Genomic DNA, 22,494 nt, shown 5'->3' on the forward strand with positions numbered 1-22,494 from the left:
AAAGTATTTTTCCTACCCATTATATCTCGTATACCATTTGGAACATTTTTGTTGTAGTAGGTTCTCCCAAGGATCTTAATAGTACTTAGGGAATATTGTCTGTTCCAGATGCTTTGTTTTGACTAGCGTTTTCTGTGCTTTGTTAAGTTCTGTTTACATCACGTCATCCATCTCATTTTTATCCAATTGTTTTTTTTTTTTTTCATATTGTCTGTAAGTTTCTTTCCTTTATATAGTCCTCCATATATTCCTTCCATCTTTCAGCCTTCAGTGTTGCTTAGTACTAGCTTGCTACAGGAGCTGTTAATTTTCATACAACTGCATCTCTTTTCTGCAAAAGTTTAATTAATTTTTCTACAAACAGCACCCATTTATTCTGTTGATTTGCGTGTTCTTTCTAGCATTCATTCCTGCCTGTGCCACATTGCACTTCCCATCAGTCTCATTTTTTAGGCATCTATATTCCCTTTTGGCTGTTTCATTTGCAGCAGTTTTATAGTTTCTTCTCTCAGCACGTAAATTTAACATATCATGGTATCCAATTATTTCTTTTGGGCCCTGCCCCCCCCCCCCTCTCTCCCTCTCTTCCTCCCTACCCCCTCCCTCTTCCCTCCTCCCCCATTCCCTCACCCTCTCCTCTCCCTTGCCCTCCCTCTCCCCCTCCCCCTATCTATCTATGCCTCTCTCTTTATTTTTTTAATCCCCCCCCCCTTTCCCAGGGTACTCCCTGCTGCTTTCATTATCCACCTCTAAAACATACCCATTCACCTTCTGTTTTCTTTTTTCCCTTTTCAGTTAAATGTTGCAATAACAATCTGTAGTGTTTTTTAATGTATCCAGATCTCATCTCATTAGAAATAAACATAACATTGGAAGTGCACTAAGGATGTGTGACAGCAGCGTTCTTGTTCCCAACAGGTATAAACAACCTCTGGTATGCTGTGAACAACACACACTGATTAATGATGCTGCATGTGTTTCTTTAAAGTTTCACCCTTAAGTAACCGTAGAAAGTCCGCCCCTGGTAGCTGAGTGGTCAGCACGACAGAATGTCAATCCTAAGGGCCTGGGTTCGATTCCTGGCTGGGTCAGAGATTTTCTCCGCCCAGGGACTGGGTGTTGTGTAGTCGTAATCATCATCATTTCATCCCCATCGACACACAAGTCGTCGAAATGACATCAAATTGAAAGACTTGCACCCAGTGAACGGTCTACCCGACAGGAGGCCCTAGTCACACGACATTTACATTTATTTTAACTGTAGAATAATTCAGAATGACTCCAGACAAAATAACTATATGGCGTAAATGTGGGTGTATATAATACAATGACATGAGTAGAAGGGAGATTGATTGCTTTTGAAACAATCTACAACTGGGCTCATTCACATCAATAAATATGTAAAGGTAATTATAAGAAGAAAACTAAAAAAATAAAATTATATGTACAAAAAAACAAATATACAACTTAGATTTATTAAGAGAACCAGGGAAAGTGTAATGCAGTTGCAAGAGAGACTCCTCCGTGATCTATGTTTGAGTATTTGAGGTCTCTATCAAATTGGTTCCACAAAGGAAATTGAAAAAATTGACTCTAGTAACCCTGTACTCATTCAGAACAAAATATTGCTGCGATTTCCAGTGATATCAAGTGGAAATCTTTGGAAGAAAGTAGATATTTTTTTCACAAAATTATATGTGAAATAAGTATGAAAGCCAATATTTTAGACAGACTTTAAAATTATTGTACTACCTTCATTGTATATTGAAAGATTTCAGAACAAGGTTAGAGGGACTCGCGTGTTTGTGGAAGCGTATACACAGTCATTTGTCCTTCACCGCATTCATGAGTGTAACAGGAAAAAATGGGATAATGGGGCAAATCGCCCTCTGCTGTGCTCTGCCGTGTGTCTTTTGGAGCATTGACATGGATGATCAGTTAAGATTCATTCCAAAACCATTGACTCATTATAAGAATTAATAACAAATGAAGTAACAAGTGAAAATGTGAACAAAACAAAATAAGTAAAGGCAGAAGTGGTGTGGGGGAAGAGTTTGAAAGATTGAGACTAGGAGAACACACAGGTGTAGTTAAGTGATTGTGCAGTGCAAATACATAACAGTATATTCTGTATACATATTTAAATTACTTACATTTTTATGATTCATCCAGCTAAAGTTATCAGGTGCAGTATGTACATGAGCACAAAACCAGAACAAAATACAACTACTATCGGAAAAGAACAGTATTGAAATGAAAGATAGGAGCCCATACATCAATGGTTTGATCTGTTTAACAAGTGACCAAACTACTTAGAACATATAAAAGGATTGATTTTAATAATAAATTAAAATATTTTCTTATAGAAAAATATTTATATTCATTCAATGAATTCTAAGACATTGCTCATGATACACCATGAAGTAAAGTAATAACAGTATAAAATAGATGCAAGATGTAACAACTGTAGTATGTAACATATTTTGTAAATGTAGTTGTTGCTGAGTTATTATTTCTGACTTACGAAAAACCCATATTATGCTGGCTCCATGCAAAGAAAAAGTAAATAATAAAAGTATGACTGACCTTAACTCGTAAGTTGATTTAATCATTGGCAAGATGGAGATGAAGGTTTATATGACCTCTGTGGTGCAGCATTGCATATATGAACACATAGTGTGTCTAAAAAAAAGTAGTTCCCCATTCTGTTACTGTAGTTAGTACTGTTTGAAATTAAGTAAACAAAAGTTCTGTAAATATATGTGGAAATAATACTGGAGATATATCCCATTTTTACTTGTCTGTTCTTATCGATATTCAATCATCATCCTATATTTTACATCAGGCAATTCATATGTATCATTTTGAAGTTGTACTGGCATTACAACAATATTAATGACTGTATTGTGTGACAACAGTATTAACAGTGAAGTGCGGTCCTGTTATTCCCTGCAGGAAGTGGTAGACATTTGCCTGACTTTAATCCCAAATATTTCTGGCTATGGGGATGTTTAAAGGCATTGTATTTTCCATATCTGTTGACAAAGTGCACACGTTACAGGCCCATTTTTCCCATGCCTGTAACCAAATACGAGAGCACCTAGCTCTGTTTGCATGAGTTTTTGATTCATTGAAGAGGGGGGGGGGGGGGGGGGCTGAAAGATGTGTATGAATGAGTGGTAACCATGGCATTGTTTATTTTCCCGCAAAGTTTTATTCTGATTTTCAAATGTATTCTGTTTTTTTTTTCAGGTGAAGTTGCATTGCACAGATTAACATGGCAGAAGGTTTGGTCTTTTCCACCCCCGTCAGAAGGATTGTCTGTGAAGGGGATGGCATGGAGACCAGATGGGAAGGTGATTGCTATTGGCTATAACAATGGTATGTTAATATAGAATCCCATTACCTTTCAGTAGAGCCATGAAACACACACGCACACACACACACACACACACACCATGAAGTCCACCTAAAATACAGGGTGTTTATAAATGAATATTGGGGTTTTAATGCTTTATAGTATATATTATATTAAACTTACAGTTATAAATGATATGCCAAATGAAAGCGCAACTCAAACAGTTTTACCAAGAACCTTATAAATGTTCAATGTGAGCACCATTTGTCAGACAGCACACATCATGTCTATAGCTGAGTTATTCCCAAACATTGATAAATGTGTCTTCAGTGATTGTAGCAACAGCTGATCCAATCCAGTTTCTTAATTCAGCGAGGTCTTCTGGTAGCAGAGAACGTACACACAATCATTGATGAAGCCCCAAAGGAAAAACTCACATGGTGCTAGGTCGGGTGAACATGGAGGCCATGCAAAGCAAGCCCTGTCAGTGGGCCCTTTGCGGCCTATCCAGCGTGTGGGTACAGTGAAATTCAACCAATCGCGTACTTTGCTAGCTATACCAGTGAGGTGATGCACCGTCTTGCTGGAAATAAGTTCTCTGGCTCACTTCTTCCAACGGAGGGAAGAGCCGTTGCTCTAGTGTATCAAGGTAAGAAGTGCTAGTTACAGTAGGTTCACCAAAAAAGAAAGGCCCATAAACTTTCCGCTTGGATTCGGCACGAAAAACAGTCACTTTAGGGGAATCTCGTTGCATTTGTATCACCTCGTGAGGATTTTTTGAGCCTCAGATGTGCACATTGTGAGTGTTAACATGTCCACTAAGGTGAAAGGTCGATTCATCACTGAAGACAACATGATCCAGAAAATCATCATCATGAAACAACATTTCGTTTGCGAAGTTGACACGTAATCCATGGTCTGCCTGCTTTAGAGCCTGTAATAATTGTAAATAGTAAGGATGTAATTGTACGTGTTTTAAAAAACTTTCCAAACAGTCGACATGGGAACGAACTTGTAATTCATGACTAGCCTTCCGGACTGATTTCTTTGGGCTACGACTGAACGACTCTCTCACTCGCTCAACAGTCTCTTCACTAACTCTTGGTCGTTCTGTGCTCTTCCCTTTACAAAGGCAGCCAGTATCTTCAAATTGATGATACCATCTACAAATGTTGTCATCACTTGGAGGATCACAATCGAACTTCAGCCGGAACGTACGTTCCACAGTAACTAAAGATTCGGTCTTTGCAAACCGCAAAACAGAAAACGCTTTCTGTTCACTAGTCACCATCTTTGCTACTACTGCTGTCTAGCAGATTGTAGCGGAAACTTTGCTTGTTGCGCATGCGCACTGGTGCCAAACACAACTGTTTGGCCGGCCGGTATGGCCGTGCGGTTCTAGGCGCTTCAGTCTGGAACTGCGTGACAGCTACTTCGCAGGTTCGAATCCTGCCTCGGGCATGGATGTGTGTGATGTCCTTAGGTTAGTTAGGTTTAAGTAGTTCTAAGTTCTAGCGGACTGATGACCACAGATGTTAAGTCCCATAGTGCTCAGAGCCATTTGAACCTTAAAACAACTGTTTGAGTTGCTCTTTCATTTGACATACCATTTATAACTGTAAGTTAATGTAATAAATATTATAAAGCATTGAAACCTTGATATTAATGTATAAACATCCTGTATTAATCAAATTAAACAATAAATGTGGAAAATCTGTAATACATTTTTTTCAAATAATTGTGTGTTTGCATGCTGGTTAATTAGTCATTGTTTACTGTTTTAAGTTAATGAAGAACTAAAATTAAGTGTACCATATGGCTATTAGTTGTCATCTAGCTACTGAAGAACATGGTCATGTATCTGCCTGTGTTTAAAATAGTGTGAACCTAATCTATGAACTTAATAGATGTAAGAGAACTATGCATAGAGGCAAAATTTGAAACTATAGGCCAAAACAGGAAGTCGTAGTTTCTTTGGAATACTGCACCTCCCCCCCCCCCCCTCCCCCCCCCCTCCCCCCCCCCCCCGCCCCCCCCCCCCCCCCCCCACACACACACACACACACACACACACACACACAGACACACACACATATCTCAGTGAAGAACAGAAATCTTAACTATATGATAAAAATGTTATGATCTCTTAGCTTCTGCACTATAAAAGACTAACCCACAATGCAGGCAACATGAGTGGGTAATTTGATAATGGTATGTAATTTCCATCGGTGCAAAAAATTATTTGTTACTTGGGCACTGTGTGTATTTCATAAGGGACTATGGCTCAGACAGACCCTTAAATGCACCAAAAATATCACAGTTTTAAGACTGATTAATGACTCAAACTTAAACTATATGAGAAATAAATTGAATTCAATAAAATGGTATAAAACTGCTATGGAATCAAATTGTGGAAGAAGAATGGTGGAGAGACAGAGTAAAGTGGCAAAGTACCATTGATACCCCAACCCGTCCAGATGTTGGATATAGGAGAAACGAATATGATGATGATGAAAATGGTATAAAATAATAACCAGTGTCGATGCTAACAAATTGACCAGAACATTTATAGACCTGTTAATTAAAAATATTGAAGCATATTGCCCTAGCTGCTACAAGAAACCACCCAAGCAGTCACTGTACAAAACCACAAAATCCAAAAAATTTGTACACCCAACATCTAAGCAGAATAAGAATTATGATGCTACTATATCATGATAGGTCAGAATGTTGCCGTGGCAGATACAGAAAAACCTCAAGGAGGGGGCGCTAAAGATATCTTGAGCTACCTTTACTTTTACCATGATAAAAAATAATCTAGTCACATGCAATGTTTAAGAAAGTTTTATTTAAACTGATTATACACATATACAAGTCAATGCCATCTTATGATATAAAAAAGTTACAATTGTGGTTCTCTTTCTTAAATGAAGTGTTAGCTATCTACGTGCCATACAGAAACATATAACATTTGATTATGCGGATGCGCGTGCTATGTAGGTAAGTACAACTATTCGATAACTCATTCAGTCAACTGACGAAAGAAGTGAATGAATAGCGTGCGGGCTGATTGGAAGGGGTGGCAATGCAGGTGGCCCTACGCACCCCCTCATATATATCCACCATCAGAATGTTGTAATGCTAACAAGGATATGTATGTGAAAGCTTTACAGGTCTGAAATCAGGGCAGCAAAGTGCAAAGCAAATGATAAATGTATAATGAATAAATTAATAGTGAATAAATGCAAAGCTGCAGGGGAAATTATTAACACAGAAATAAATCATGAAGATTCCAATTTCACCAAACACTCTAAAAGCAAATTTTGTCAGTGCTAACCCGTATGAAATGTATGTCAGGCAGAGGCGCTACAGCCAAGAAGAAATAGTAAATTAACGGAAACTTCTCACTAAACTCCAGTATCAGAGAAGGTGGTCACTGAATAAGTAACTAAATGTAATTTATTATCATTATAATCTTATCGGTTTTTTGTGCTGTACATGTAAGAAAGAAAAAAATATGTCTGTTGGATAATTTTTGACACAGGTGAAATACTTTTGGTGGATGTGGAGAACAAAGAAATATTACATTCCACACAGACTCAAAAAGAGGTTACATGTATTTCATGGGTCCAGGAGAGAGAGAAATCCAAAGATGTCAGAAGGAAGGGAACTGATGACAGCTCAACACCTCAGTCTTCTACCATTAAACATTGCAGTCCATTCCTGCCAAAACTGCCCTCTCTTTCCCGCAGCTTTGGCCCTGGCACTGGTTGTGTGGTCGACGATAATCCTGAGGACTGCAAAAAGGTTACATGTTATTACTTCTTCACTAGCATGTCATATACGAGGTGCATCGAGAAAGTAAGTTTCCAAATGTTGTTCCCTTTAAAGCAGATATGTTCAGCCAGGAAAATTATGTGTGCACAACAGATTTATGACATGCCAATCAAATGCTGGCCAGACAGGTTAGTTTGGTGTCAATACTGTGGCAGCAGTGCCCTGAAATGGCATCTCTTATTCATTCTCCCGCCCCCTGTGAGATTCGGGCAATGATAAGGTTCCATAATGCACAAAACATAGGACCCATCAGAATTCATCGCCAGCTCTGTCAGGTCTATAGGCAGAACATCGTGAGCAAACAGATGGAGCATTGCTGGTGTAGGCTTTTTTGTGGAGGTCGTCAGTGTGTCCGTGATGAAAAGCGTAGTGGGCGACCGTCCCTCATCAGTGATCATCTGGTTGAGCTGGTGCAGCAGCGCAACCTGGAGAACTGTCGCATCGTGATTATGGAGCTCAGCAGCCATACTCCGCAGATATTGTGATCCTTGTTGCATGAAATTGTCACTAAGCGCCTGCCGTTCAAGAAATTGTGTGCCAGACACCTGAGCCCAAAGTGAAATGGTTTGGAGCAGCACTGACATTTCTGCAGCAGTATCATGATGTTGTTGTTGTTGTGGTCTTCAGTCCTGAGACTGGTTTGATGCAGCTCTCCATGCTACTCTATCCTGCGCAAGCTTCTTCATCTCCCAGTACCTACTGCAACCTACATCCTTCTGAATCTGCTTAGTGTATTCATCTCTTGGTCTCCCTCTACGATTTTTACCCTCCTCGCTGCCCTCCAATGCTAAATTTGTGATCCCTTGATGCCTCAAAACATGTCCTACCAACCGATCCCTTCTTCTAGTCAAGTTGTGCCACAAACTTCTCTTCTCCCCAATCCTATTCAATAACTCCTCATTAGTTACGTGATCTACCCACCTTATCTTCAGCATTCTTCTGAAGCACCACATTTCGAAAGCTTCTATTCTCTTCTTGTCCAAACTAGTTATCGTCCATGTTTCACTTCCATACATGGCTACACTCCATACAAATATTTTCAGAAACGACTTCCTGACACTTAAATCTATACTCGATGTTAACAAATTTCTCTTCTTCAGAAACGATTTCCTTGCCGTTGCCAGTCTACATTTTGTATCCTCTCTACTTCGACCATCATCAGTTATTTTACTCCCTAAATAGCAAAATTCCTTTACTACTTTAAGTGTCTCATTTCCTAATCTAATTCCCTCAGCATCACCCGATTTAATTTGACTACATTCCATTATCCTTGTTTTGCTTTTGTTGATGTTCATCTTATATCCTCCTTTCAAGACACTGTCCATTCCATTCAACTGTTCTTCCAAGTCCTTTGCTGTCTCTGACAGAATTACAATGTCATCGGCGAACCTCAAAAGTTTTTACTACTTCTCCATGAATTTTAATACCTACTCCGAATTTTTCTTTTGTTTCCTTTACTGCTTGCTCAATATACAGATTGAATAACATCGGGGACAGGCTACAACCCTGTCTCACTCCTTTCCCAACCACTGCTTCCCTTTCATGCCCCTCGACTCTTATAACTGCCATCTGGTTTCTGTACAAATTGTAAATAGCCTTTCGCTCCCTGTATTTTACCCCTGCCACCTTCAGCATTTGAAAGAGAGTGTTCCAGTTAACATTGTCAAAAGCTTTCTCTAAGTCTACAAATGCTAGAAACGTAGGTTTGCCTTTTCTTAATCTTTCTTCTAAGATAAGTCGTAAGGTTAGTATTGCCTCACGTGTTCCAACATTTCTACGGAATCCAAACTGATCTTCCCCGAGGTCCGCTTCTACCAGTTTTTCCATTCGTCTGTAAAGAATTCGTGTTAGTATTTTGCAGCTGTGACTTATTAAACTGATAGTTCGGTAATTTTCACATCTGTCAACACCTGCTTTCTTTGGGATTGGAATTATTATATTCTTCTTGAAGTCTGAGGGTATTTCGCCTGTCTCATACATCTTGCTCACCAGATGGTAGAGTGTTGCCATGACTGGCTCTCCCAAGGCCATCAGTAGTTCTAATGGAATGTTGTCTGTTCCCGGGGCCTTGTTTCGACTCAGGTCTTTCAGTGCTCTGTCAAATTCTTCACGCAGTATCTTATCTCCCATTTCGTCTTCATCTACATCCTCTTCCATTTCCATAATATTGTCCTCAAGTACATCACCCTTGTATAAACCCTCTATGTACTCCTTCCACCTTTCTGCTTTCCCTTCTTTGCTTAGAACTGGGTTGCCATCTGAGCTCTTGATATTCATACAAGTGGTTCTCTTCTCTCCAAAGGTCTCTTTAATTTTCCTGTAGGCAGTATCTATCTTACCCCTAGTGAGACAAGCCTCTACATCCTTACATTTGTCCTCTAGCCATCCCTGCTTAGGCATTTTGCACTTCCTGTCGATCTCATTTTTGAGACGTTTGTATTCCTTTTTGGCAATGAATTCCTTGACGAGATCGTCATGGGCGATGAGACACGAATTTCTCACTTGACACCTGGAACCAAACAGCAGTAAATGCATTGTCATCACAGTGGATCTCCGGTCAAGGCGAAATTCCAACAGACTGTGTCAGTGCAGAAAGTGATGTGCATGATGTTCTGGGATAGGAATGGCATTCTGCTCGTTCACTTTTGGTCCAGAGGTGAAACGGTGAAAGCTGACCATTACTGTGAAACAATGCGGAAACTGTGATGTGCCATTCAGAACAAAAGGCGTGGAATGCATACTGCAGGTGTCATGCTGCTCCATTACAATGTTCGTCCCCATACAGCTCAGCGTACAGCAACTGTTTTGCAGAAGTTTGGCTGGGAGCTGTTTGATCATCCAGCACACAGTCCTGATCTTGCTCCCAACAATTTCTATCTTTTCTTGCACCTCAAGAAATACCTGTCCTCTGGCCAACATTTGACAACATCGAATAGCTGAAGGTGACTGACACACAATGGTTCCATTCATAGGCAGCAGACTTCTGCAACACAGGAATACAAAAGTTGAGCTCATGATATGACAAGTGTCTCAATTCGTTTAGTGACTATGTTGAAAAATTGCTCAAATATTGCTGTACCTGTTGCCAATAAAGTTTTTCATGTAACTATGTTGTCTTTGTCTTTAAAAAATGGGGAAACCTACTTTCTGGATGCACCTCTTAACAGATTAATGCCATGGATACCTTGTAAATGGTTGAGATTGTGGATAAAAATGTTTCCTATACAAGAGCAAACACAAGTGATATTCTGTGTGACATATTCCAGGCAATGCTTAGGTGGACATTAAAAGAACTTGGAATTTTAAACATTTTATTGGCTGTTGTACAGCAACCATACACTATTTAATTACAAAGTACATATACAGCCACTTCAGTTGCACAAAATTTTGTCATTTGATCATTGTTTCAATTGCACTAGGGCAACCTTCATCAGAATAAAAAGTTACATGGAATACATGTAATCACAGCATGGTGCTCAGACATTTTAAACAATAGTGTGATTCCATGTAACTTTTTATTCTGATGAAGATTACCCTAGTGCAATCGAAACCATGGTCAATTGACAAAATGTTGTGCAACTGAAGTGGCTGTATACACATTCTGTAATTAAAAGAACTTCCTGCTGAAACATAGGCAGTGTTTGCAAACCAATGTCACTTTTCAATTGCCCCAAATCTTTTGTGAAATAGAAAGTTTGTACCTGTCAGCAGAATAAATTTGAGGTAAACAATATTGTAATAAAATTTGTGCAGATAAATGCAGCTACTTTGAAGCTTAATCATCATAAGCTCCAGTAGTGGGGTTATGTTAAGCTGTGGAATGTCAGTCAATTTTTTAAATGTAGGATAGGCAGTGTACTTCAGATATGTCATCAGCTCTTCCTTTGGCTTACCTGCCCACAGAGTTGTGTTCAATGAAGATGATATTGACCACCTTTTTGATGAGTACTTTCCATTCTTGTACCAGAAAAACAGTCCATGGAAATGAAAGTGCTGAGGTAGATGTAAACAGACTATACTAAGTGGAGTGTCATGTATCATAATCTTTGAATTCCAGGACTATACCCAAGTAGTTTTGAACCAAGTTGCAATAATTTATACCATGATACACTCCCCTAGAACTCTTTGTTAGCTTATGTGGTAAACAACGTGTGTTGGGAATGTTGTTGAGCAGATTTGTGTAGAACATTTGGCTGGCAAACTGTCGCTTAATTTGTATTGGCAAGTAATGGGAGAAGGCTGTAGTCCATTCCAAATTCTGTTATATTTGGCAAGGAATCTTTCAGGCCATACAGATCATACTTTTGTGTCTTTATGCAGTGTTCAGATACTTCTTCTACCAACTGAAAAATTTTGTTATTACATTTACCTAAAAATTTCCTTGTGTGGAATTTCATTTCATTTAACATTTTTGGTTGAGAGACTATGTTGGAGAGAATTCCAGGTCATCCCCTTGTTACCATTGCTGCCTGGACAGCTGCCACAATTCTGATATGTGATAATCACCTGGAGACTTGGACAATGTTACTTGCCATGTTCAATGTTACTTGCCATGTTCAAGAAGTATATCTCAAACAAAATTTGTCTTCTATTTAATAGGAAAAAATGTACATGAGCAAAGTGACTCAGGGAAGTTCAAACAGTACAGACAGTGTAATCAAATTTTAAATAATTTGTCATGTAATTTCTTTTTATATATTATGCTATATTCCCATTTCTTGCACATTGTGCATAAGCTGAATACGGGCATGCATATCACAAGATGTCATTCTCAATGAAAAGTCTTCAGACATAAAAGTAACTTCAGGCATATGCCAAGGGAGGGTTATAGGACCACGACTTCACAGAACATGTATAAATGGCCTAGGAGACAGCATCGGAAGCTTCATAAGGATTTTTGCAGAGTATGCTGTAATAGACAGAAAAATCGCAATACTAGAAATTTTGATGTGGGAGGCTAGATTTTGGACAATGAGGGCCAAAATTGTTTTAGTGGGACCACAGTAGTTAGCTACAACAGGGCTCCAGTATTCTGAGGAGCATGTAGAAGATGGGTGCGGAGGGAAATGGATTCAGGAGAGAGAAGATACCAATCACTTCCTTCACCAACTCTCCTCCATCCCCCCACCACTGTACCTCCTGGATCCCTACTCGTCACTGTTGATGCCATTTTCGCATACACCAACATTCCTCATGCCCATGGTCTTGTCTCTATTGAACACTGCCTCTCCCAATGTCCTTCAGACTTCAAACCCACAGCCTCATTCCTCATACACCTTACTAACTATATCAATATAATGGAAGGAAACATTCCACGTGGGAAAAATTATATATAAAAACAAAGATGAGGTGACTTACCGAACAAAAGCGCTGGCAGGTCGATAGACACACAAACAAACACAAACACACACACCAAATTCAAGCTTTCGCAACAAACTGTTGCCTCATCAGGAAAGAGGGAAGGAGAGGGGGAAGACGAAAGGAAGTGGGTTTTAAGGGAGAGGGTAAGGAGTCATTCCAATCCCGGGAGCGGAAAGACTTACCTTAGGGGGAAAAAAGGACAGGTATACACCTCGCACACACGCACATATCCATCCACACATACAGACTCAAGCAGACATCATCCTTACACGAAGGGAAAGTGAACAAACAAATTCATGGTACAGCCATGTGCAACCTCATGATATTCTCTTATGCTAGTCTGTTTATTGGCTGACTAGAGCAAACCTTCCTAGCCACCCAAAACCCCAAACTCCTGGTCTGGTTCAGGTTCATTGATGATATCTTCATGATCTAGACCTAGGGCCAGGACACCCTACCCCCATTCCTTCACAACCTCAATGCCTTCTCTCCCATCCACTCCACTGGGTCCTCCTCAACCCAGCGTGCCACCTCTCTGATGGCTCCATTCACACTTCTGTCTCCATTAAGCCTACTAACCACCAACAGTACCTGCGTTTTAACAGATGTCGTCCCTTCCACACACAAAAATCCCTCCCATACACCCTGGCAATTTGAGGATGGCTTATCTGCAGTGACGGAAGGGCCCTTGCTAAGTAGGCTGGAGATCTCACAAAGGCCTTCACAGACAGACACTGTCACCCAGACCTAGTCTGCAGACAGATATTTTGTGCTATATCCCAACACTCTCCCCCAAGCCTCCCATCACTTCTAAGAACCAGTTACAATGAAGTGCCCCCTTTGTCATTGAATACTACTACTGACAGACTGGAAAAGCTGAACCACATTCCTCGTCAGGATTTTGATTATCTATCATCATGCCCTGAAATTAGGAACATCCTACCCAAGATCCTTCCCATACTTCTTCAGGTGGTGTTCCATTGTCCACCCTAGCTCCGCAACATCCTAGTCCATCCCTATGCCATGCCCAAACCAAATCCCTTGCCACAGGGATAAGGAGCAAGACCTGCTCAATCCACCCACACCCCAGCACTTCCTGTTCCAATCCTTCACAGGCTTCTCATATGCTATTAGAGGCCGGGCCACCTGTGAAAACAGCCATGTTATATAACATCTCTGCTGCAGTCATTGTTCAGCTTTTTACATTGGTATGTCTACCAAACAGCTGTCCACGATGATGAGTGGCCTCCGCCAAACTGGCCAAGACCACAGTGTAGCACCCCGGTGGCACAAAATGCAGCTGCACGTAACATACTTTATTTCAGTGTCTGCTTCACAACGTGAGTCATGTAACCTACGGTCCCCCCACTGTCCAACAATTGTTTCTACCCCCCTCTTTCCTGTCACTTCCTCAGAATTCGTCTCTCATCATCCTCATTGTGATCTCTGCTGGTGCTTTTTTCCCCTTCTCTGCTCCTCTCCTCTCCTTTCCACTCCCAATATCCCCCCATCCCCCCCCCTTCCCCGCCTCTCCGTCCTCCACAACCTCTTTACACTGCACCTGTCAACCCTGTCCCGCCACCTGTAATCCATGCATGCTCTGCCAGGCAGTGTCGATCCCTCTTCCCTCATCCGTACTGTGTTGTTATCCCTCCTCCTTGCCCACCCCACTCCAGATTGTTGCCATCATTTGAGATGCAGTGTGTGTGTGTGTGGGGGGGGGGGGGGGGGGGGGGGGGGGGGGGAGGGAGGGAGGTAGATATTTAATACATTTACGTACATTTTTGTTGGTGATTTCATTTTCTGGCACACACAGGACAGTAACAGGTAAATCACAACTTAGCATCTTCACAAACGTCTGTTTACTTCTTTCCAAAGAGTTTTAAAATCAAAGATAAATTACTTACAATTTCAAAGACCTGTAGTGAAGACGAAAACTTTTATCTAGATGTATTGGCAATATGGAGAATGTTACATGGGATATATAATGAAAACTATTCTGTCAATGAAATAAACATTTAATGTTGGAGAAGTTTTTGAAGAAGTTAACATTATTACTTTCAAACTTATCATTTAATAATACATCTCCATGTGCTGTGCCAAGAATGAAGATTTCCAGTTCTTCATATAAGTCCATTTGGTTTTCCTTATCCTTTCTGTGTAATATAAGAAGATCATTCGCAGTATCATGGAATGGGTGGCCTGTGTCTTTTATGTGAGTGACTATTGCTGATCTGTTGTAACTGTTAGTGTGGTAAGCATTTGTGTGTTCATTATATCATGTTTGGAAGTCTCTCCCAATTTGACCTATTTTATAGATGCCTGGTTGTGAGTGTTTATCAGTGTGCGTGTGTATATTGTGTCTCAGTGTGTGTTGCAGTTTGTTGTGTTTTGTAAAGGCAATGTTAATGTCGTGTGGTCTGAGAAAGTTGTAAACAGACGTTTGTGAAAATGCTAAGTTGTGATTTACCTGTTACTCGTGCTTCGTGTGCCAGAAAATGAAATCGCCAACAAAAATGTAAGTAAATGTATTAATATATATTACCTAATCATGCTATTCACATAATTTACACACTGTAACAGATTTATCCTTCCAAACAGGTTTATTTTTCGATTCTTAACCCCACTGGCACACACAACTAATGTACATAACCAATCAGCTGACGTATAAGTAACTGTATAATGCACCTGATGATGGCAGCATGCTGCCAAATGCATTGTGCTAATAAAATATTAGTAAAAAGTGACTGCAGCAGTATAAAATTATCCCACATAGTCTTATAATACAGTCGCAGACCTCAAACAACATCCATATAACATTGATAAATTAAAAAAAAAAGTATTTTCATCATACCTGTCTGCAACTCAACATTCATCTTTATTGTAAGCAGCAATCTATCTTTTCATAATATTGTTGTAAATAAATAAAATATTGATTTAATAAGGTTGCTATTATTTTCCACCACAGAACTTACTGGATTCTAAATAAAAATTTTCCTATGGAATAGGAGCTCATTTCAAACTTTTTGTGTAATTTGTGTGTTTGGTGTCATTAGGAGCACATGCTGTATATAAATTTTAGTGTTGCATAAAAGCTATTTTGAAATGGTGTAACATAGTACAGTCTTTTTAATACAGCTACAGGAAAAGACAAATTACCATTACATTGTGATTAGAGTTACAAGAACAGCTTAAGCAAAGAATATTTTGTCTTTGGTTTTTGATACACTATAATTTATTCTCACAGTCTTAATATCCTTGTTGATGCTCTCGAAAATTGACATTAAAAATGCTTTAAAAAATAGCCAGAAGGTGGCAGCTTTCTTTCAGTTTGTAATGCTGTGCCTCGTGCGAATGTTAACATGTTCTGTTTTCAATGCAAGTTTTGTTTTATAAAATTGATGGTTTTTTTGTTACCTGTTTGTGGTTTATTGTGTCATTAATAGTGTATTTTGCTGTAGGTACTTGATCAGGAGCACATTAACCTCCTGTTGGTGGGTCTGGAAGGAGGGCAGTTGCACATGAGTGTCTTTGGGCTGTTTCCCCTGTGGTCATCTGGATATGCAGGAGAGTGTAACCGGAGGAGAACCATGCACAGTTCTGTCGGCGGATGTTTCTGATGACCTTCGCCTGTTGTTTGTAGTGCTTGGTGGACCTGTGAATGATTTAGGATTTACTGAAATTAGTGTTGCAGTCTTTGACATTTCTGTGAGTAAATTATGTACTTAAATAATTTTCTTCTTTTTTCATACATTTCAATTTTCATTATGAATGAAATGCCAGTCCTACCACTGTGTACCACTAGCTACTGATAATTATGTTGGTTCATAATTTTGGTCATATCTTATTTTGGAAAAGCCATGTCATGTAACATAGTCATGGTGATGGCTTTTGTTTGGTTAATACTAATCCCTGAGGCTCATTCCATATCAGTTCATCCAAAAACTAGGCATTTTCCCATCATCATCTCGTTTCGATGAAACTTGATTATTTTCTGCCTATAGAGACATGTAACCAACACATTTTTTTCCAGCACTTTATCATTTTCTGTTCATATCCACATATATAGACACACACACACACACACACACACACACACACACACACACACACACTCACACACACACAAATTTCAAGCTTTCGCAACCCACGCTTGCTTCATCAGGAAAGAGGGAAAGACGAAAGGATGTGGGTTTTAAGGGAGATGGTAAGGAGTCATTCCAATCCTGGGAGCAGATAGACTTACCTTAGGGGGAAAAAGGGTTGTTGGTAATGAGGATCACCCTGGGGCTAAACATGCCTTGGTGCACGGCCAGCACCTCTTGACACAGTGTTACATCGTCCGGGTTATCTGGATACTTCCCACCGACACCAACCTATCAGAACTCCGGAGATGGAGATTTTGTTGTTATCAAATTGCATGCACAAGGAGATGGAGATTTTGTTGTTATCAAATTGCATGCACAATGAAAAATAATGTTGAGAAACACCTTAAATAAGAGGGACATTCAGTTCACCGGAGCGAAAATGCTGCTTCTTCTCAACAGACCATTTGTTGAACACTTAAGTATAGCCATCTCCGGAGTTCTGATAGGTTGGTGTCAGTGGGAAGTATCCAGATAACCCGGACGATGTAACACTGTGCCAAGATGTGCTGGCCGTGCACCAAGGCATGTTTAGCCCCAGGGTGATCCTCATTACCAACAAACACTGTCTGCCTGTGTCCGTTCATGCGAATGGACAGTTTGTTGCTGGTCATTCCCACATAGAACTCGCGCACACACACACATATCGATCCGCACATATACAGAGACAGGCAGACGTATGAAAAGGCAAAGAGTTTGGACAGAGATGTCAGTCGACGCGGAAGTACGGAAGCAAAGATGTTGTTGAGTGACAAGTGACGTATGAGGGGCGGTAATTTGAAATTAGCAGAGGTTGAGGCCTACTGGGTAACGTGAAGAGAGGATATATTGAAGGGCAAGTTCCCATCTCCGGAGTTCTGATAGGTTGGTGTCAGTGGGAAGTATCCAGATAACCCGGACGGTGTAACACTCTGCCAAGATGTGCTGGCCGTGCACCAAGGCATGTTTAGCCCCAGGGTGATCCTCATTACCAACAAACACTGTCTGCCTGTGTCCGTTCATGCGAATGGACAGTTTGTTGCTGGTCATTCCCACATAGAAGGCCTCACAGTGTAGGCAGGTCAGTTGGTAAATCACGTGGGTGCTTTCACATGTGGCTCTGCCTTTGATGGTGAACTGAATGTCTCTCTTATTTAAGGTGTTTCTCAACATTATTTTTCATTGTGCATGCAATTTGATAACAACAAAATCTCCAGAATATTAATTTCAACCTTTTGTGGGCATTCATAGCTGTGCAACCCACACTTAACAGTGCTATCGATAGAACAGACAAGGCACTTAGTGTAGGAGTGGAGCTGGAAATAACTGTATTCGCACGTTGGGGGAAGAATTCCGGTGAGGTCGAAATATAGTGACAGGTTTTGTATTTCAGTTACTACAATGCATGGTCAGACTCTGTATACTGACAGACAGCCTCAGGTTTTGATAAATTAGAATTTTGATTACCAGAAGGAAGAGGAGCAGTGCGAGGAAACTAGCCCACCTCCCTCTTGCATGTCAGCAGCCTACATCTGTGTTCTCAAAAGCAGAAATGACACTTTATCACAAGATTCACTGATACCTTCTGATGTTGTGAGGGTTATAATCAAAATCTCTGAAGTACCATGATTTGTCTTTTCACACATTTCAAAATAAGAAAACAACAAGCAATGCACAGCACAAAACATTCAGTAATGGCTATTGCACAATTGGTTATTGAAGTTGGCAGAGTGTTGTGAACGAGGTAGGTCAGGCCAAATAAAGGAGGGTGGACCTGTCCTCTAGTGGTATTTAGTGCAATTACAGCTTAAACATCTGCCACCTGAAACTGCTTCATTAGAAGTGTACACACATTCTACCAACTTTGGAACTTTATTTAACGAACAAGCATGTGCATTTCTTTGTTCTAAAATGCTAGGTCCCACGACTGAGTACTGTGTTGCCATGTACATTGCATTACACAGTGTTTGTCTTATACAGACCATTCTTTGTCTTATACAGACCATTCAATGGCCTACAGTTGGCATGACACCTGAGCATTGAGCATACATATGCATTATTGCATTCATGCATGTTTTTTAAAGCATGTTCTTACGCTCATTACCTTTTCATATTGGGCTTTATCAAGTGGCGTGTAGTGTTAGTAACCAAAAACTGGTTATGTTTTCGATATTATGCAGAAAATAAAACAGTTTAAAACTGTTACTGACAAAAATGTTCATCGATATACAAATCGCTATGAAATAGTGGGAATTAGACAGTTTTGCATTTTGAGGCAGAATTCGCATCCATATTTGAATTTATTCCAGAATGCCAATTTTTCAGGTTCCGAATTATGAAAGAGAATTGCTAACCCTTATTTACCATTAAGAGGTGAAAAATCAGTACTGCCAAAAGTTGCATTTAAAATTTGTGAAACTATTCTAGCTTTCAGAAGTAGTAGTTCCCCTTCGAAGCTATTGCTATTTGTCCAGTTGCTCATGTTTCAACTTGCCTTCGAAGGTGCACCAGCGTTAAATTACTGTGGGACTGTTGTCAGCAAATAATTTCAGTCCTTTCTGTGGCAGCTCTTGCAGCGTTCAGACGAAAGGCTGAATGATCGAAGATTTGTGGACATCAGGGCCCACAAGACGTCAGAGTTCCTTGCATTATATACACGATGCAGCCTGTCTTTCACTCTCAGCAACATGGGGATGATGGCTCTCATCAGCCAAGTGGAAGGAGCTAAGTGCTCCCAGGCACTCACGTCATTCAGGAAAACAGCTGACATTCGTCTTTTTCATAATTCTCAGTAAATGAAGTGAAGTGCTGTGATCAATTAGTGATGCATAGACAAATATCGGCTGCCCGTGTAACACAATGCCTAGGGTCAGTGAGTGTGAAAAAAGTTCGGGAAAACAAAAATCACCACTGTGGAGCTGGTATTTGAACCCAGGACAGACTTGGGGATGTATCTTGAGTATACTTGTCACCTCACTTTGCCCTGTATTTGTGTATCCCCTCACAATCTAAGGGTTTCTTAAACCAGCTCTAGAATTTTTTTCTCCCAGTGCTCTTTATACCCTAACAGGATTTAATTTTCAATGATTATGTTGTTTATACCCTGCTGTTTTGGTGACGTGTTATGCCATTGAAAGGGTATTATTCGCCAGATGTTCCTGTTCTCCTCACTTACGTTTTAAAGCATTATGCTTTAAAATGTAATTGAGGAGAACAGGAACGTCTAGTGGGCTGGGAACTCAAAGTGACCACCAGACTGTGGCATTCTCGACCTATTCTTGTGCGGCTTGATGTAACCTATCATCTCATTTTCTAATTTTAATTTTGATATTCATTATGGAAACTTGCCATTTGATTTCCAGTGAAGAGGAATGACGACAGGCTATGGCCTGCCGCCCTGCATTCCCAATGTTTTTGTTCCTCTAACTTCCTCTTTAAATGAGGGGGTTGGTTTCATTAGTCCCTTCTTCATCACGCTCACTTAATGAAACCCCCATGTACCTATCTGTTAACAACCACTGCTCTTACCGTGATAGTATCACACGAGTAATAGCATCGTTGTCCTGGGATATTTGATTGTTTTCAGGGCACTGGCACTTCCTGTCATTTGGTGAGATAAATTGACATGATGAAGATGATCCCTTGACGCTTTATTAGATGAGATGGCAGTGACTGGTGAATTGGGGATCTTGCAGTTGATGCCAGCTCATCGTTCTGCCAGCAACTGTTTCCCACTGTTGCCTCCACCACTGCCACTAACACTGCATCAGCTAACAATTGTATTTCAGAGTACCTGATCCAGGATGATTTTATAGGGCAGAAATATAACGGACTGTGCAGGCCATCGAAAACTACGTGTCCTTTTCTACTATAGGTACGCAGACTGTTTTCTTCGCGAAGCGCAAACGCCTGCATTAGCCGCAATAGTGCTGTGACAACACTGAGGCATTGCTGTAGAGCCATTTACAAAATCATGTTATGTGACTTGTGGATCCAGACATACAAATCTGCCATGCTAAGCCCACTGTAGCTGTCAGGGAGCAACTTGGGCCGACTCAACTTTAGTGCTGATATCATAGTCGGATGTCAATGAATAGTGACCTGCAAATGTAGGATCTATTTTTGTCAAAATTTGCATCTATTTTGGCAAAATTCAAATCTACTTTTTTTAAAAAAAGATTCACCTGTACAATTTAAGGTTGCCACTCAATGTGCCTGAAGACAAAACCTTAGTGTTTTGCAATAACTTTTTGGTGATTGGGGAGCTTTTTGGATGGAATGTTTGCTTTTGCAAAAACTCCAACGGTACAGTCCAACCCCTCCCCCCCCCCCCCCCCCCCAACCTCAACCCAAAAAGAAAGAAAAAGTAAAGAAGACGACTCTGCTTGTTTTCTGTTTTCAGCTCTGTCTACACTGTTGAGAAGCAAGAACATTTTCCGACTGGTAAACTGAGAGCTTCTCCTATTTAAAGTATTCCTCTGCATTTTTTTTCTTTCCCAACCCAGTTCAATAATTACATAATCCACAGGATATTAATTTTGACCTTTTGTGGGCATTCATAGCCATGTGACCCACACTTGGCAACACTACAGATAGAACAGACAAGGCACATGGCATGGTAGTGGAACCAAAAATAACTATTTACATGTTAGGGGTAAAATTTCATAACAGTCAGAATACATTGAATGGTTTTGTTTGTCAGTTGCTGTTAAGCAGAGTGTTGACACTATGAACTGGCATCTGGCCATGAGAGCAAGCAAACTATAATTATGACTTCCAGAGGGGTGAGTAGCGAGTCAGAGAAACATGACTCCACCTTCTCGCAGGGCACTTGCTTACACCCGTGTTCTGTGTTGTGAGGGTCGTAATCGAATTCTGTGATGGACCAGCATTAGTCTGTTCTCTCGTTTGAAAATAAGAAAGAAAACAACGAACAAGACACAAAACACAACACATTCAGTAATGGCTATCAAGCAGTTACTTGCTTAGGTTGGTGGTGTCATAAACTTTGTGGTTCAGACCCAACCTGTACCAGCATTTGATGGAACCACTGTTAAAAACAACCGTTCCCTAAAACTTTGACATAAAATATGTATGAATGATACCAATTTTTGAATTTAAGCTTGCAGACAAATGTATTTGTTTCTTGGTTCAAAGATGCTAGGTCCCACAGTTGAGTACTACATTGCATTACGTGGTATATATTTTACACACACCATCCAACAGCCCACAACTGATATGGCACCACAGCATTGTTGCATTGCATTCTTGTACTTTTTATTTTGCAGACATATTCCTAAGCTCATTATCTTTCCAAATTGGCTTTCGAAAGATGATGATGTGCAGTACAGTAACTGAAAATTTGTTGCATTTTCGATTTTTATATGCAGTAAATAAAGTTATTTCAGTTTATCTCTGATAAAATAGTTAATCTGGATGCAGTTCACTATGAAATAGCTTCTATTAGAAAGTTTTGCTTTTTTCACATTTTAAGATGAATTCACATGTATTAAAATTTATTGCAAAATACAAATTTTTGAGGCCCCTACTCATGACTTCCAGGCAACATATGGGTAGTTAGAGAGAATGTCCTCAACAAGCAATAACATAGCGCCCATGAACATGCATGCAAAGATGATGATAACATCCACAAGAACGAAAGACTTAAGACCCTTAAATAGGGGTGCAAAATCAATGCACAAGCTGTCTCTTGTCTGATCTGAAAGAGGCCATGAAGAGAAATAGTGTGCCACATCACACTAGTTTCACATGCGTGTTTGATAAGTATGGACTGCCTGCTTATTGTCAGCATTA

The 22,494-nt window shown here is 40.1% G+C and overlaps 1 protein-coding gene across 1 annotated transcript in view; it reads left to right on the forward strand.

Annotated features, from left to right (window-relative positions):
* LOC124621962 (anaphase-promoting complex subunit 4) overlaps nucleotides 1–22,494 on the forward strand; it is a 123,125-nt gene that overhangs the window by 18,465 nt on the left and 82,166 nt on the right. Inside the window, 4 exon segments of the mRNA XM_047147490.1 lie at nucleotides 3,253–3,381; nucleotides 6,903–7,165; nucleotides 16,018–16,095; nucleotides 16,097–16,264. Of these exon segments, the coding sequence (XP_047003446.1) occupies nucleotides 3,253–3,381; nucleotides 6,903–7,165; nucleotides 16,018–16,095; nucleotides 16,097–16,264 (638 nt within the window).

The sequence above is a fragment of the Schistocerca americana genome, chromosome 7 (genome assembly GCF_021461395.2).
Source record: "Schistocerca americana isolate TAMUIC-IGC-003095 chromosome 7, iqSchAmer2.1, whole genome shotgun sequence".
Lineage (NCBI taxonomy): Eukaryota > Metazoa > Arthropoda > Insecta > Orthoptera > Acrididae > Schistocerca > Schistocerca americana.